This window comes from Ostrinia furnacalis, unplaced genomic scaffold, assembly GCF_004193835.3.
Source record: "Ostrinia furnacalis isolate ACB-3 unplaced genomic scaffold, ASM419383v2 OfSCF5861, whole genome shotgun sequence".
NCBI classification, from domain to species: Eukaryota; Metazoa; Arthropoda; class Insecta; order Lepidoptera; family Crambidae; genus Ostrinia; species Ostrinia furnacalis.
In genome coordinates this window covers 273,315-290,879 of record NW_021136100.1, presented here as the reverse complement: position 1 = coordinate 290,879, position 17,565 = coordinate 273,315, and the positions used below count along the sequence as shown (strand labels likewise).

General features: G+C 39.6%; 3 protein-coding genes across 4 annotated transcripts in view; 1 reads left to right on the top strand and 2 right to left on the bottom strand.

Annotated features, from left to right (window-relative positions):
- LOC114361643 (BTB/POZ domain-containing protein 7) overlaps positions 1 to 4,737 on the bottom strand; it is a 64,547-nt gene extending 59,810 nt beyond the window's left edge. The window contains exons 1-2 of the mRNA XM_028316758.1: positions 4,330 to 4,737; positions 353 to 454 (exon numbers count right to left, since the gene is read on the bottom strand). Of these exons, the coding sequence (XP_028172559.1) occupies positions 353 to 412 (60 nt within the window). The 5' untranslated portion in view covers positions 413 to 454; positions 4,330 to 4,737. The remainder of the gene's footprint in view (positions 1 to 352; positions 455 to 4,329) is intronic.
- A 648-nt stretch (positions 4,738 to 5,385) lies between these two features.
- Positions 5,386 to 9,615, top strand: LOC114361665 (E3 ubiquitin-protein ligase RFWD3). The gene is made up of 2 exons (XM_028316788.1): positions 5,386 to 5,534; positions 6,907 to 9,615. Exon 2 carries the CDS (start codon positions 6,929 to 6,931, stop codon positions 8,735 to 8,737), a length of 1,809 nt encoding a protein of 602 aa, XP_028172589.1. The 5' UTR covers positions 5,386 to 5,534; positions 6,907 to 6,928; the 3' UTR covers positions 8,738 to 9,615.
- A 1,355-nt stretch (positions 9,616 to 10,970) lies between these two features.
- LOC114361667 (thioredoxin domain-containing protein 9) lies at positions 10,971 to 17,483 on the bottom strand. 2 transcript variants are annotated; one of them, XM_028316790.1, is made up of 6 exons: positions 17,377 to 17,483; positions 16,836 to 16,918; positions 16,542 to 16,641; positions 14,972 to 15,173; positions 12,902 to 13,037; positions 10,971 to 12,004 (listed from the first exon to the last, which is right to left on the bottom strand). In XM_028316790.1, exons 2-6 carry the CDS (start codon positions 16,898 to 16,900, stop codon positions 11,869 to 11,871), a joined length of 639 nt encoding a protein of 212 aa, XP_028172591.1. In that variant the 5' UTR covers positions 16,901 to 16,918; positions 17,377 to 17,483; the 3' UTR covers positions 10,971 to 11,868. The 2 variants fall into 2 exon arrangements, with proteins under 2 accessions (XP_028172591.1, XP_028172592.1); XM_028316791.1 differs by having other exon boundaries at positions 17,314 to 17,472.
- Positions 17,484 to 17,565: the final 82 nt, after the last annotated feature.

Here is a 17,565-nt window from a genome sequence, read left to right as displayed (position 1 = left end):
CCGTGCCCTGTACCCTCGTCCCCTGTACCTGCGACAGCGCGACGCCCATGTCTAGGCGGCGGCACAGGCAGCACAGCAGCCGGCTCATGGGCCGGTAGCTGTCAGCAGCCGTGCCCTGTACCCTCGTCCCCTGTACCTGCGACAGCGCGACGCCCATGTCTAGGCGGCGGCACAGGCAGCACAGCAGCCGGCTCATGGGCCGGTAGCTGTCAGCAGCCGTGCCCTGTACCCTCGTCCCCTGTACCTGCGACAGCGCGACGCCCATGTCTAGGCGGCGGCACAGGCAGCACAGCAGCCGGCTCATGGGCCGGTAGCTGTCAGCAGCCGTGCCCTGTACCCTCGTCCCCTGTACCTGCGACAGCGCGACGCCCATGTCTAGGCGGCGGCACAGGCAGCACAGCAGCCGGCTCATGGGGCGCGCGCCATCACCGCGCCGCAGCCGCACGCGCCCGCGCTGCAACAAATACGACCTTAAGTCCACGGCATAAGGTACCACAAAGTTCACATATCAACTATTACCTGGCGGCCGTGACGTTACATCAACGCTCTGTAACCTTAAGGCTTTGGCAGACCAAACGCGGGGCAGTAGCAGCGCAGTTTGAATGCAGGCCCGCGCAAGTTGTAATACAAGGAACTCTTTGAAGTGTGTCACACCAAATATGAACGCGGGCCCGCGCTCCAACCGCGCCGCACTGCAACTGCCAAACGACAAACCAGGCGGCGCGGTAGCGGGACAGAAGCGGCGCGAACGCGGGCCCGCGCTGTTATTACTATGGCGGATATATTATATCATATTATATCATATTAGGGCATATCTGTGGGGACCTATAAGTGGTTATCAAGTGTTATTAATTGTAAAATAATCAATTATGTAAACCCTGGTCTTCCTAATATAAATAAATAAATATTATTGTTACTGTAAAAGCTCGAATGGCAGTAAATCCTAAGATATTCCAGTAAAACCTAAGATCTACCAATTCCTAATGGTAAATGTCCCAAAAGGTTTGCGATTCCAACTGTTACCACCATTTCGTTGGTAAATCTTAGGATTTACATTAATGGCACGGTAAATGTTGAAAAACAAAACAAGCATCTTTTACAGGTAACAATCGGTCTTATCTACCGAGTAGTTGTAGTAGTAGTTTTTGCTTGAAAAGAGTAGCAAACATCCAAACAAACTTTCGCGTTTATATTAGTAGGATGTATGCAGTACAAAATTTCAGTGTTCTAGATAGGCTAGATATAATATTTACAGATATGCGCTACTATCAATGCTGGGTTATTATAATTCCGATTTTTTCCACTTCACATTTCGTCCATGCCATGGACGAAATAACAAAAATGATAATACCATTGACTCCATGGTATTATCATTTTTGTCATAATCTTACTAATTAAAAGTTCTGTAAACTTTTACGAAAACAACATCGTTGGTAATGAGTCAGAAGGAATAAAAAAAGGAAACAGTAAAAATGTGAAAACCAAAACACAAGAAAAAGAAATGATTGCAAATAATTTAAATAAGTTGATATTAGTTTGTACTTATTACTATCTGATACCTTTATAATACTATGTACCTGTTTTGTCTAATAGTTGATGAAAGTAAGTAATTAAGAATTATTCATTGTTTTATTCCTAAAACCAACATCTACCAGCTGACAGAGGTAAAACCTAGCATATACTGAATTCGAATGGTAAAAGCTCGAAAAAGTCGTCGTATTTTCAGCAATACTTACATTTACCAACTCATGTCGGTAAATCCTAAGACTTACACTTAAATCTTAAGATTAACCGTAGTTCGAGCTTTTACAGTAACATTATCATGACACACCGGACGCAGGGCGGTAGCAGCGCGTTGAAAGCGGTTTTCGAATATTAAATTTTTTGACAACCGCCCGCGTTGCAACTGCTTGGAAACTGCACTGCTTTCAGTGTGCCTCAGCCGCGCTGCAACTGATTCTAACCCGCGTTTGGTCTGTGGAAGCCTTAAGAGAGTATGAAAACCAGTCAAGGTCAGAATCTGCAACTAGAACCATTATCCAATCAGTGATTTACTGCGTAGCTTCACCGGTGACAATAATAACAAGGGGGACAGCTGGCGATACAAAACATGTGTTTAGATTCAGTGTAGTCAGCATCTAAAGTAGTATTGGCATGTTTTCGTTTATCTAAATATACCAAAGCTAAAGGTCACTGACTGAGTCACTCACTCATCACGAAATCTCAGAAACTACAAGTGCTAGGAGTCCCAAATTTTGCATGAGGTTTCCTTTTAGAACGTAGGTGCTCACTAAGAACGGATTTTACGAAACTCTACCCTTAAGGCCGGCAATACACGGATTGCTTGAAGCAGTCAGGGTCGACAGCTTCAAGCTGTAGACCGCCCGAATCAGTTGCAACTGCTCGAGCGGTTCGTGTATGTGCGTACATAGAACTCTGCAGTTCACTGTGCAGTCGCAGCTTGAAGCTGTCGAACCCGACTGCTTCAAGCGGTCATTGCCGCTCGAAGGGAGTAAAACGGGATCCATGCGTGCAAAGTCGCGGAAGGCCGCTAGTTTAAGCAAACTTATCAGATGCATTTTTATGTTTTTGAATTAATTTTAGAGACAACTGATTTGTATTATGTTGCTACCTTAAATAAATAAAATAACACTAAAGAAATCAATTCACAGGATCAGTTGTTGTGGAAATCCTTAGGGGAGGTCTTTGCCCAGCAGTGGACGTCATTTGGCTGAAACTAACGAAAGGAATCAACTGCCTCAAGCAACCAGTGTACCATTAAAAAGTAAATTAATTACCAATTAACCAAATAACTATTAACTAGTCTGGTACCTGCTATTAAAGTGTGATTATTTATCATACACCAATTTTTTCAATGATTTGACTATCTTGAAACTTATTAAGTGCTTAAAATTGAATGATGCTTAGAAATTAAAGGTTTCACAAATAGGTATAAAGCAAATAGAAATAAAAATATCCTGGTTTTGCATACTAATGATATTAGTGGAAATACTTCATTATGAGTTAAAGCATAAAGGACTATACAATAATATTATGGTTTTATTTTAGTTTATTTTATTTCTTCAACTTTCTTACAGGTCAATTTTGAAATTAGGTTAATCTATGATTTTTTTGTAAGTCTAAACTTTTACTGTGTCTTTCTAAGTAATGGAATACTCTATCCAACACCATAGAAGTGGTAAACTAAATATGGGAGACCTTTTTTAATAAAGTTCATTGACCTTTGAATCTCATAAGCATCATCATCATCATTTTCAGCCATAGGACGTCCACTGCTGAACATTGGCCTCCCCCAATGATTTCCATGTTGATCAATTAATAGTGGCCTGCGTCCAGCGCCTTCCTGCTACCTTTATGATGTCGTCGGACCACATTGTGCCTCATAAGCATACTGCTTATTAATAAAAAAAACAATTTTGTTATTATTAGACACCAAAATAATAAAAATAAGATATAAGCCTTGCCCCAAAACAACTTAGAACTAAGGCAGTAGTTTTGTTGTCCAAACTGGTTCATTACTTGCTAATATGTATGCAATGCAAAATGCTAGTGGCCAACCTTTATTTTTGATGCCAATAGCTTTCAAGGCTCTATAATACTCTATATGAATTGAATATCAGGTTATATCAGCAAATTTTGAATCTTCTGGGTGTTTATTTGATCCAAAAATTATTATATTGTGTGTCTCAGGATATTATGGAAGTACCTAAATAGTAAAAATTTTTAAAATATGTTACCAATTTTTTTCCCTTTGCATTTAGGCAGTATTGTTTACCACTTTCAGTTGCAAAAAAAAAAACATTCACTTTTTAACATCCTCACACTGGCCACTAAGTTTTGAAATAAAAAAGGAGGTCAATGAAAGATGTTTTATCATCTGTGCTACATGGCCTACATGACAGCCGCCCTACATACCTTCCGGCCTCATCCCTTCCGTATCGGGGGCATGTGGCAGCCGTGAGGACTCCGAAAGTGAACGTAGGGGGTGCGGTTCACCACGAGGGGTGCCTGACGTCACTGCGCGCGCACCTGACCTCGTCCCGACGTGACCCACATAGGCAGTTCATTGCGACACTACAGAAATGTCAACAGCACTCGCCCACAGCCAAAGGCTACGAGATCTATTGACTAACACCTTCTGACGCCCTAGAAACACTATTGCGGACATCGCTATGACCCAAAAACTAGCCATCCAACTCCAAAACCACTTCTTTCGGGACAACTTTTCAGAAGTTATCAAACTGACATTTAATTTTGTAGGTATTGCGAGGAAATTATGAGAGATGATAGAAATGGGAATGCACTCACTTGCAGCCGAAGGCATTACGCGAATTATCCCAAACACACTCGCCAGTCTTCACACAAACATTTTGTTATTTTTCACTAACACCACCACCGCCATTATCATTCTATACGTCAACTTGTAAGACCCAAAACCACTGATCACCTCGCTTCCATTTCCACTTATTTGGCACGCAATGCACTTATCACTATTGCCTTAATATATTTTTACACAAATAAGTCACGGATACAAGCTCGTCGTACAAAAAAACTGAAAAAACAGGAAAAGATGAACCCGTTAGATCTTCCCGTTCTTTGCAATACTACTGCTGCCAACTTTGAAATTTTGTAAATAAATACAAATTGTACCAACATTAACAACTTAACATGACAGAATTACGACACACCATTGGCTGTTTCACGACAAAAGCGAGAGATTGGTCAAAAGTTTGACACATTTTTCTAAATAGCCAATCGCAATACAGGTTAAAAATCTCATTTCAAATTAGAGACACTAGCCGATTTTCTTTCATAATCGGATATAGTTCCAAAATACTGGACTGTCCTGTCGATGACATTGACAGTGGGGCGCCACCGTCAATACCGGATCGCTGGTTCAGATTTTTGCCATGTTGGAAACCATATAGTTGAACGATGGTAGCGCCCCCCTGTCATTGAGTTTGGTGGGACAGTTCAGCCCCCCTAGACAAAACGCACTTTTTGATCGAATCGAAAATCGAATCCGTCAAAACTCCATACAAAAAAGGGGCTTTTCGACCACTTTGCGACTGGTTTGCGATTATATTTTGCACTTTGTCTAGACCCACTGCTTGGGTCATCTATACAAACATGGAATTGTTCCAGAAAAAATATTTTTATGCGAGGTTCTCAAAATTATTTCTATACAACTGAAATAAAGGTAGGTAAATGCAAATTATTTGAGATATGGATTTAAATTTTAATTAATTGACAAGGAAAAATCCAAACTCAACAAACGCATTTCTGATAAAATCATAATCAAAAGTTTTCCAAACATTTTAATTATAAGCGTATCCAAATTTTTCAAGACAAATGAATGACAGCTGTGTGAATTTGATTTGATTTTGTAAATGAAAAAATTGGTAAAATCTGTGTGTCAGTTTGTAAATCCATTTTTGTAGTGCGTCTAATCAAAAAGAAAAAGTAGTTTTAGTTTACTTGTGATACAGATTTACAGCTTTTCACTGGATCAGGTACGATAATGTAAAAATGATACTTGTTTTGTTTACCTACATGCTATAGTTCTCAACGATTGTTTATTTTGGTAAATAACCGCATAATGTCTTGGCCAGACCATAATTCGATAAATAAAATTTATTCGATAGTGTTCAATGTTGTGATAAATAATTGTAGTGACCTCCAGTAGGTTATTATTACTTTTTTACCTAAAGTTATGCCCTATCCATATTATAACCTGGATCTACCTGGATACTATTATATCTATCACAATTCCTGAACCTATGACGCAATATGAACTTATCAAAATTCATAAATTTCTTCAAAATGGATAAATTTTGTCTACATCCCTTATTCTCATCTTGTCTACCCTCACATTCCCCTGGTAATATCCAGGTTCATGTCCCCATTCCTTAAAACATCGTTTTTGAAGAATCTTAACTCCTGTAAGCCTATAATCAGTTTGATATGTTGTAAAACTAGCTTTTCCCCTTGAATTTTGTTCTGTCACAGAGTTTACATTCACACACAATGTGGCATTCTATTGGTAAAAGAATTTTCAAAATCTGTTCAGTAGATACAGAAATTACTCACTGCAACTTCAGAAACTAGGTACCTCTTTGTAATATTAGTAGTAGATCAATATTAAGATTGTATTTGAGGTTAAGGCTATCATCTTTTCAACTCAGTTTCTTTTATTTGAACTTGTTGTTTTATGTGTATCAATAATGTCTTTATCTATCTATCCCTCTCTTGGCCTTCTACTGAAAATCACTGTAAATCAGTGTTCTGGACACTTGACATTGTGTCCATCATACTCTTAGTTGGTAGGATATTCTTACTTAGTGGGTGTCCATTTTGGCATAATGTATTATAATATTATTATTATTTATTTGGTACCAAAAAAAATTAATTTCTTACTACAAAACCTTACACTACACCTAAACCTAATAAACTAAGAGCTAGTGAACGCCAGACTTACGTCATTTTATAAAAGCTGATAGATTGTCAATATATGCTGCCAATACAGGAATATTGTTGGTGAATTATGAAGTCATCGTGGCTTTGGCAGCTACCCTAAAAAAACTGTCTGGCAAGGAGTTGGAACTGTCAAAACTGTTTGGCTGATGGGGAAACTACTTCTAATTGTTGCCCAAATATGATTTATAAAAATCTGCTTTTATGGTATAACATAAGTCTAACTTTTACGGTGGCTTTTTCTGTATATTCAATAGACTGTAATTCTACTAAAGTTATACCATAAAGTCTGATTTTTATGTATAATATTTGGGCAATAATTAGAAGTAGTTTCCCCATCAGCAAGACTCATCTAGCTTTTTCACGCGTAAGGTTTCTGTTTGTCAATGAAAGAAATATTTTTGTCCACAGAACAGCCTCATGATTATACAACATGGACGAGCCCTCCACAAGCGGATCACCACCATCCACCAGCGTCGTCGTCCCCGAGTCTCCGGGGAGCCCCAACTTATTAGATCCTCCTTCCCCGGACAGTCCGGGCCTGGGCTCCCTTCTACGACTTGATACCAACCCGGAAATCTTCGAGCAACCGGAAGATGAGTACAGTAACATAGGAACAGATTCAGGCCCAATCAATTTCAGTGAAAGCAGCCGAAGTAACTGGAGGAGGCTGGATGACGAAAACTCCAACTCAGCTTTACCACACAGTTCCACTAATGAAGACAGCAATAGCACAGCCATACAGTCTATGAATGAGGAGTCTAACAGCATGCTGTCTATACCTGAAGCGCAGGTCAGGAAAAGTGACGATCACTCCGACGAACCCCCCAGCAAAGTTAGGAAGATTTCGTCGCCGAAAACGGACGATATGGACGGAGAAACGTGCCCCATTTGCTTAGATTCGTGGGGCAATTCTGGGGATCATAGATTGGTTGCGTTAAAATGCGGTCATCTGTTCGGTTCGCAGTGCGTCGAGCGTTGGTTGAAAGCGCAAATATCTAAAGACAGATCGTGTCCTACCTGCAAAAGTAAGGCCCATTTAAAAGATCTAAGGCACATCTATGCTAGACGCTTGGTAGCTGCAGACACGTCGCAAGTAACGACGCTGCAGAATCAAATTCATACGCTTCAAGCAGAGAAGAGCCGAGCGGAATTGGATCTCCAAAAGTCGAGGATAGCCCACCGAGCCTGCCTCTTACAACTCGAAGTGCTTAGGAGCACTTTGATGAAGTGCCAAGTGGCGAAAGAACCGCCCGTTCGCAGATCCTTCAGGTTCGCTTTGGAGAAAAACTTGGAGATATCCAGAGAAGGTGGCTGTCGGGTGATGACGTACAACTGTCGCTCGTACGAACTATACGTCTCTCAAAAGAGCACAAATACTTTATTCCCAGGCTTTGGGATAAGAAAAGTCAGCTGCGTCGACTACAAATTGGGGCAATTCGTGCATTTGCACCCGAAACCTATCAGGGACATAACGTATTCTCAACGCAGAGACCTTCTTTTGAGCGTTGGCTTAGACAGCACTGCTAGAATCATGGAAAGAGGCAATGCCTGTATGACAGTCAATGCTGGCTTCCCTCTATGGTCTTGTTCATGGGACTACATGAGAACCAACGAGTTTTACGTCGGCGGCGTGGGCGGGGTTATCCACCAATACGACGTGAGGAACTCCAGTACTTATATGCAGAGATTATCAGCTCCCAGTGATATTTCCCCTGTTGTATCCTTGTGTTCTACTGAACATGGGTTGTTGTCCTGTCAGTTGAACTCTTGCTGGCTGTGGACGTCGAATATGAGGCAGTGGGAACCCCGCACTATACCCATTGATGGTCCTTTTATGTCCTTGTGCTACGACAATGAATCCCACAGAGCGCTAATTTCCTGCAGATCAGGATTGGCGACTTCTGATCGCTCCAGGCTTACGCTATGCAAACTGAGAAGTAGTGTGCCTAGCGGAGAGGTGTTGTTCGATGTGGAGCAGACTTTAAACGGCTCTGCGAAGTCTTCCATTATGTCTCGAGCCGCTTGGGTGAAAACTACGGGTGCGTCGTGGGTGGCTGCCCATTCTGAGAGCGACTCGATGTTGTACCTTCACGGTTTGGACGGAGCTAGGAGTATATCACTGTTAGCAGCGGAACCAGCTCTAGATGTGTGTTCGGCACAAATAAATGGTGACACAATTGTAGCCTCGCTGTCTGAATCCAGACTTAGGTTGTACAAATCTGTGGCAATGAACTCATGATATTAACTTGAACTTAGTGCTGTGATTATGTGTGAATCGGTGCAGTGAACTGAAATTGATACTTCTGTTGTTTTGAAGCATGCTATTGATGAACAGTTTAGTTTTATAGTACCCATGGACCTCTAATCTAGGGAGAAGACTTTTAAAAATTATGGTACGCCAAAGTGGCTGGCCCATTTTGCTACGAACTCTCACGCACATGTCACGAAAACCTATCTTACGGGCATCTAACCATATTGCTTTGGGGCTTTTTCGGGTCGCTCGAAGCTATACAAATAAGCACAAAAGCACGCCCGGTGCACGAAAAAATATCGTTCAACCCATGGATATACCTTTTTTTTATAGGTTTCATAGTTTAACCAGTTTACCCACTTTTAATAGTTTAAGTCTGCTAGGATTTTACCAAAATAATGTACAAACATTAAAACAATTTGTAATCTCAAAATCGGAAAAGAACCACTGCCAAAGTAAAATAATGCTGCCTGATGCCTCGTAGAATAACAATTAGAAATAAATACCTAATTTTTATGACCCAGGACCGATTACACCGATAGATTTTTGTTTTGTATTGTCTCTAAATTGACGTTGATGTGATTTAAACATTCAAGGCCCTTTCTGAATAAAGTTTTTTGTTTAAAATAAATAACTATGTATTCCCGGAATCCCGAACAGTAAAAAACATTACAATTTATTTCCTAGCTTTATTAATGGCAGTAGAAATAGGAATTTATTATTCAACCACTGTTAAAAACATTTATGTACATTTGTTTTTAGTGATGTTATACGTAAATTCCTATTTATATCACTGCCTGTAAAGCTGGGAAATAAATTACCGTGTGCTTACTAGCAATAAAATGAAGTTATTCTGTGATAGATCACTAGAAAGGGTCATTATTATGCCAAGTACTTTAAAATCAAATATGTATGACGAACATTATGATACTATTTTAGATTTTTTATATTATTACAGTAGTAGATACAAAAAATATGTGCTAAAACATCAATTGCTATGATTATAAATTACTGTATCACAATTTGTAATGATTAAAGAAGACTTTGTTTACTTTATTTTTGTTTTGTTTTTAACTGGCAAGACTTATGAATAATTTATTTTCTAATTTTTATTTCATTTGTTTAAGACAGCGAATAAAAGTGAATGTCGTGTATGTTATTTTAATGCATTTATTGTTTTGTAAATAAATTTATCATTGCAGTTTTGTGTAGTTTCTTTAAATGTAATTTTTATTTCCATAAGACTTTTTTTACAAGTTTATTTTCACTTTTAGCAAAATTGTAACTTAAAATACAGGGGCTGTATTACAAAAAGTTAAACACGCGTTGAGCACTTGGCGTAACTTGATATTTAAGTCTTGCGCCTAACTCAGTCATTGCCTGAGGTATGAGAGCGGCACGGGAGGGGAACATTGACATATTATGAGCTGACAGAGCATACAAATGTATAGATTATAAATGAGGGCTATCGTTTTAGCGCTCACCACTTGGCGCCACTGTAGAGTAAGGTCCTGTCACTTGCTAGTAGCGAAGACAGTGGCGCTGACTGGTGAGCGCGAAAGTGGTAGGAAGACTATCGCATTTGCGCTCATCAAGATGGCGCCACTGTAGAGTAAGGTCCTGTCAATCGCCAGGGGTGCCAACTGTTAAGTATAAAAACGATAGCCCTCATTGAACTGTCCCACCAAACTCATTGACAGGGGGACGCCACCATCGTTCAACTATACATATACCCCCTACTAATAAAGTTACACAGTTGTTGAACACTGTTTTAAAATGACATTTCCATACTAAACGTCACTTTAAAACACTATTCAACGAGCGTGTAAGTTTTTCTTTTCTTTCTTTTTTCTTTGTCTTCTTACGTTACAATAAAATACTTCAACATCCGTACCGCGGGTAAGAGACCTGGGGTCCTGAAATACAGGATTATCCTAGTTTAGGCTCCAGTTCACCTAAATAGCGCCAACAAATGTAATTAATATTAGTAAGGGGGATAGTTTCCAACATAGCAAAAATGTGCACATGAAGTCTCGCACGTTTAACGTCCCAAAAACGCCTCCCTCGTGTCGCTCCCAAACCTCAAGCACTGACTGAGTTTAAGCGTAGTTGAGTGAGTTAAGACCTATAGCATGGAAATGTCATTTTAAACCCGTGTTTAACGTCTGTTTAAGTTATTTGTAATAGCACCAACAAGGTTTATCTAAATAAAACAAAATTATGTAGTTAAAAACATTATATTTCTCAAATTATTTTCTTTGAGGTGATATACAAATAATTTGTGTTAATTTATTCTTCAACATTCATCAACATATCAAAATGTTTACCATTTTGGTAACTGGCAACACGCACATACTTTCATTCAAAATTCAACCTACTCGCAAACAAAATAAGGCACCTTTCACACATATTTTTTATATGACAGTAGAAAGTTAGAAACATATTTTATACCTTATTGCCTTGTCTTGATGTCCAAAACAATGTTTTTTATCTTGAAATCCTCTCAGGCCATTAAAATAATAGTTTTTGGACTTTAACACAAGGAAATAAGGTACAAATTGCCACTGCCTAGTCCTCCGCTGCTAAAGCGTGAGACGAAGCAAGATTTTTTTTAAATAATATAAAAGCAATAAATATAGAACGACGCCAAATGTATAAAACGATCAAAATGTATAGTAAATAGGCGTTTTAAAATGAAATAAAATTCAAGTGGGTGTGTTCGCAATAATAAAATTAGTTTGAGGCGGTACGCTAAAGAAATATTCGAATGCGCTACGAATGCTCGCAAACTTAGAGACCGAGAATGTTCCTATTGAATTATATGGAGGTAATACATCGCAATTAAGATCACGGATATCAAAAAAATCGGCGTGAATAAATAAATAGTACGGTAGGTACGTTCTATTGGAAAACGATAGGGTAGTTGGACACCACCAATGCGATATTTTCGAGCGAGCTATATGCTACTAAAAATAGAGCTGTAAAATAACCAGTATTATGTAACTAAAATGTAGTGCTTTTCAAAGAATGCCCCAAAATTATGGTGTCAACTACCTAGTTGATTTTATTGTAATTTAACAGCATTAAAACACGTATTCATAGCTCAAAGCTCACAGTCTTCAATCGCTGAGCTCCAAATCCGAATCTGAGTCATCCCGTCCTCCACGTATCGTCTTCTTGCTTTGTATGTGTAGTTTCTTCTTCTGCTGGTCAGGCGGCGTGAGGACATCTCCAGAGTACTCGATCACCTCCGACCTGGGAGGGAATGTCATTGGTGTCAATGAGGAATAGTGGGGGGCCGAGAGTGGTGCCTTGAGGAGTTCCAACAAATTGTGTTTAAGAAATGGTAGTAGGCCCAAAGTGGTGCCTTGCAGAGCTCCCAAAATTAGTTTGCTGAACTAATGAAATGAGTACTTCTAAATCGTGAGCACATGAGTTTACGTTAGATGTGCTCGCTAGCGAGTGCGTCAGAAAAACTATAAAGATTTTAGTTCTTAAAAGTAGCCGCTAGGGGCGCTGTACAATCAGTCACACAGTTACCAACAAAAAGTTATTAATTAAGCAGTTTAGCCAGCCTAATTGTTTACCCACAAGGTGGACCGACGTCCTCATAAAGGTAGCGGGAAGGAGCTAGATGCACCGCCACCAACCGGCCATTGTGGAAATCATTGGGAGAGGCCTATGTTTAGCAGTGGACGTTCTATGGCTGAAAATGATGATGATGATTTTTTTTTATCCACAACAAGGAAGCTCTTGGCCTGTATCTCACCTGATGGTAAGTGACGATCAGGCCGAAGGTGGAAGCGAGCTTCACCCGGAATCCTCAACCACGGAGGAACGGCTATCTTACTTCTAACTGACGGAACACAACAATGCTGTTAACATTGTTGTTATGGCGACAGACTTAGGTAAGATGGTGGTAGCTAGCCAGGCGGACTTAAAACAAGCCCTACCACCAACCAAACCGAACAGAAAAATCTGCCCCCAGTGGGAATCGAACCCGGGACCTCTGCGTCTGAAGCAGGTGGTCTTACCACTAAACCACAGAGGCGGTTAAAATGATGATGTTGATGATAATGATGATGATGTTGATGATGTTGTTGATGATGATGATAATGATGACAATAATGATGATGATGATGAACTGTTTACCTTGCGAGCCTCCACTCTAACATTTCTGTGGAGAAGTCGTCTCTATTCCCGAGCTCGGTGAAGCCCACGATGAAGTCCTTCGTCTTGTTGTCTTTCACCAGCCCAATAGTGGGAATGACGCGGATCTTCAGGCGCCCTGCGGGTATTACCAACATTTAAAGAAAGAAAGAAAGATACATTTATTACAATGGACATCACACAAATACAGGCAATTACATATACATGACAGTGGCACATAATAATAAAAGAAGAAAAAATAAAAACAAGAGTAAACTGAGCAGTGCCACCCATTCACTAACAAGATGCCCACTGCAACGGGACCCCACTCAGCATATGCCGTGGCCCACGGTGACGAAGGCCACGGCGCTGGTTTTCAGTGTGCCCCATGCCGAGTGAGTTCATTTCGTTTAGTCTAAAGCCTGGTCCGTGAGCACGTAGAATTTTGTCTAATGACCCCAAGCTGCCCATCCTTATCGCTCGCGCTTAATTATACAGGGTGGAAACGATAAGTGATCTCACTCGATTATTTCTAAACTATACAAGATATCAATAAATTTGTTACTGATCCTGAAAGTGCTTCATGAGCTCTATCAAACGGTATTAATAATAGGTTACAGAATAAACTGGATCTATCCGAAAATTCAATGTTTCCAGCTTTCATACATTTGGTAAAGTCACATTATTTTAAAAACTACACATGATATCGTAGAACTGATTACTGATTCTAAAAGTGCTTCACAAGCTCTATCCAATGGTATCAATAATAGGTTACAGAATAAACTGGATCTATCCAAAAATTCAATGTTTCCTTCTTCCATACTAAACGTATGCCAGAGAAACAATATTAGAAGTGTATTTTTTTTCTAATATTGTTTCTCTGGCATACGTTTAGTATGGAAGTTGGAAACATTGAATTTTCAGATAGATCCAGTTTATTCTGTAACCTATTATTGATACCATTGGATAGAGGTTGTGAAGCACTTTTAGAATCAGTAATCAGTTTTTCAATATCTTGTATAGTTTAGAAATAATCGAGTGAGATCACTTAACGTTTCCACCCTGTATTGCTGTCGCGACTGTGCGACGGGCGCCCGCAGTGAGTGTGCGAGCGCGACAGCAACATAATTACGCGCGAGCGATAAGGATGGGTAGCTTGGGGATGGGGTCATTGGACAAAATTCTACGTGCTCACGGACCAGGCTTTACATTTGAAAATTTTACTGCCTCTATGAGGACAGTATAGCTCGTTTCATCCATGAAGACGCGCCTTAACAATTATTGGTCGAGTAAAGCGCGGAGTGCGAGTCATTATTGTAGTGTGCGTGTGCACTCATGAATGATTGTGCAACATTCAAATATTAGCGGAAGAATGTTCGGACAAAAGTCCCAAAAAAAAAAGACATAATATGTCTTTTTTTTTTGGGACTTTTGTCCGAACATTCTTCCGCTAATATTTAAAAAAAATCCGTCTGGCTAGCTACCACCATATTACGTAGGTCGTAGCGTAAAGATTTGCAATACCCATACAGGGTCATAAGTTGAGACTTTTAGTTTAAGATCACCACCTATGTACTGTCACTGTTTATTGTGTTGTGTCACAGCATATTTTCGGCGAGGACAGGTTTTAATAGTGACATTTTCCATACATTTTTTTAGCACTTACCGCTAAAAGAACGCCATTTTATTATTATTGACGCTAACAATTCTATTGTCGGCCAAACGCCTCCTATGTCTTGATCAAGTTCCATAATAACAAGTTCATATTACATGAATGATATGCCCCTGAATTATGTAATATTTAGAGCAATTTTTTAACATGTTAACCAGTAAGGCTGATCACCAGAAGTATTATCATTATTTCATGATAATTTTTAGCGATTTTTTGAGATACTTCTCGTTGCAGTCTGGAGTGGGGTTTTTTTGAAACTTATGCCCATTTTCACCATCAATCCCTAATTTTTAAGTGACTCCTATGTAAACAAAATTCCTGTTATTTGTTACCACAGGGGTCACTTAAAAATTAGAGATTGATGGTGAAAACGGGCTTTATTCTATTAAGTTTCAACTCACCAGCCAAGAACGGAGCCCGTTCAGCGTCCAGCTTCACGAATCTTGTCTCAACGTGTTTCTTGGCTAGCGTCTTGAGATGCATGTCGACGATCCGGCAGCGCGGCGAGTCGTTCTTGTAGAAGTGACAGACGACATTGTTGCTTTTGTTGCAGATCGTGAAGAACTCCTTCTCGCCGTCAATTTCTGTGTATTCTCCGTGACCCTGTGAAAGCACATTTTGTAGGAGTCAGTACCAGTAGAACAGCGGTTACCAAACTTATTTAGTCTACTGCCCACTTTGAGAATAAATTATTTTTAGCGCCCCCCATTTTTGTAGTCAAGAGTCGAGCTCAGTCGGTGTCTAAGAGTCCTCCTAGTAGATGACGCCTCCCAAGCCTCTACACTACGTCCCGATTTTTTTTCTGGGTCTCTTACGGCCCCCCTTTAAGCCTGCAGCGCCCACAAGGGGGCGTTATCGCCCACTTTGGGAAAGACTGCAGTAGAAGGTAAGGTTCCTGTAATATTGATGACAAACAATTTTGACTTAGTTACTGGGCTATAGCTACATATCTACACTATTATAAAGAGGAAAACTTTGTTTGTTTGTTTGGTTGTAATGAATAGGCTCAAAAACTACTGGACCGTTTTTAAAAATTCTTTCACCATTCGAAAGCTACATTACTCACGAGTAACATAGGCTACATTTTATTTTGGAAAAAAATATGAAGTCCACGCGGGCGAAGCCGCGGGCGGAAAGCTAGTTATGTATATTTTGATAAGTGCCGCCTAATCATTAGTTCATGTAGCACCCTCTAGTACCTATTACTAGGACCCATATCAAAGTTCACATATCAATTGTGAACTGGTGATTCTGTGAATTCTCTTTCGCATACAAAACCTATTAAGTCCTCAGAGAGTTGCGTTTTGACAACTCATATATGATACACTCATACATAATGACAATAATTGACTAGGGTTTCATCTACCCTATTTATAACGTTATTTATAAAAAGCGACCCGCCCCGACTTCGCACGGGTGCTAAGTATACTTATGAACCTTCCTTTTGATTCATTATATTAAAAAAACCGCATCTAAATCCGTAGGGACAGACAGACAGGAAAGCGACTTTGTTTTATACTATGTAAAGAATAAAGTTTTTTTTATTAATTTTTTTATTCTATAATTTAAGGGTTTCTTCTGAAAGAAGATGGCACCCTCACAGAACTCACACGTCATGATCAACACTATAATCTAACTTACATTATGACGTCGTCTTATCGCTATTTTTACAAGATTTTTTTTCATAAGAAATCCAAAACTGTTTAAGAGCGTTTGTAGACGTCCGTTTTTTTCACCGGATAACGGACCGTGTTTTTTGCCGGATTCGCGGTGGTGTATGAATGTGTGTACATGCACCGGACATCGGTCTGGCGAACAATTTGTACGGTGCATGTACACACATTCATTATAATTCATACACCACCGCGAATCCGGCAAAAAACACGGTCCGTTATCCGGTGAAAAAAACGGACGTCTACAAGCGCTCTAAGGGTATATCCGGAACGAAGTCTAAAGAATAAAGTTACGTACGTTGGCGAGCCACTCCTGCTTGAGTTTGGCGCGCTGCTTCATCTCGGCGATGCGCTGCTGCCTAATGGCTTCGATGTCGCTGCTGTCCAGGGCATCTAGCCTGGAATATAGCAACAATGACACTGAAACTTTGCCTATTTCGTTCGTTCGTTTCAGCCAAATGACGTCCACTGCTGGACAAAGGCCTCCACCAAGGTTTTCCACAATGAACGGTAGCCTATGTTCAGCAGTGGACGTCCTATGCCTGAAATTATGATGAAAGGTGTAGGGACTTGTAGTGAAAATTAAATTTACCTTTCAATTTCGCTGTCCAGCTGTTTCTCCACCGTCTGGGCCACATGGTGTAGCATCTGATCCATATTTAATTCTTTTCAGTTCTGAAATTAGTTTTTAATTTTGATCAAATTGAGGCAAATAGGCAAAGTATATCTTTATTTTTGACGTACGTATAAAACTTAGTATATCTTTATTTTTGAACAATATTAGCAACATACAGCTACATTAAATAAATCATGAATATTGTTTTTTGGTCCTACTTATTATTTTTTATGACTAATCTTTTCTGTCGATTGGTGTAACGTCGCAGTACCATCTTAAATTTATCTTAATTATTTACTTACAACAGCAGACAAGCTATTTCATTCATAAAAGGCAGCAAAAACATATTTTCTGTCCAAATATTATTCACTCTCCCACACAAAAATGGGCACAAATGCGTAGTGACCTCATCGACCAACATGGTCACGAAATTACAATTTACATAAAAACAGACCTCTGTTCTCAAGATGCGACGACTGGGACTCCTGCAAGATAGCTTAAATTACACAATACACACCTTTTTATGTTCAAAATATTGTCCAATAATTAAATAAATTAATTTTAATTCACGAAACAAAAGCACCGCTATTTGTTTCGCAAAAAAGACAGTGACGTTTTGTTTTTTAAAAGTTTTACAGGCATGACACGACATAATCATAAGGCCAGCGGATTTTTTGAAGAGTAAAAACTAAAAAAAATTGACAGC

Bases quoted from the DNA above. Each gene is read 5' to 3' on its own strand.
- LOC114361665 (XM_028316788.1), top strand. From the start codon at position 6,929: ATGGACGAGCCCTCCACAAGCGGATCACCACCATCCACCAGCGTCGTC.
- LOC114361667 (XM_028316790.1), bottom strand. From the start codon at position 16,900: ATGGATCAGATGCTACACCATGTGGCCCAGACGGTGGAGAAACAGCTG. The intron at 16,642-16,835 runs GTAAATTTAATT...GCTATATTCCAG, and splicing joins CTGGACAGCGAAATTGAAAG to GCTAGATGCCCTGGACAGCA. The intron at 13,038-14,971 runs GTGAGTTGAAAC...TAATACCCGCAG, and splicing joins ACGGGCTCCGTTCTTGGCTG to GGCGCCTGAAGATCCGCGTC.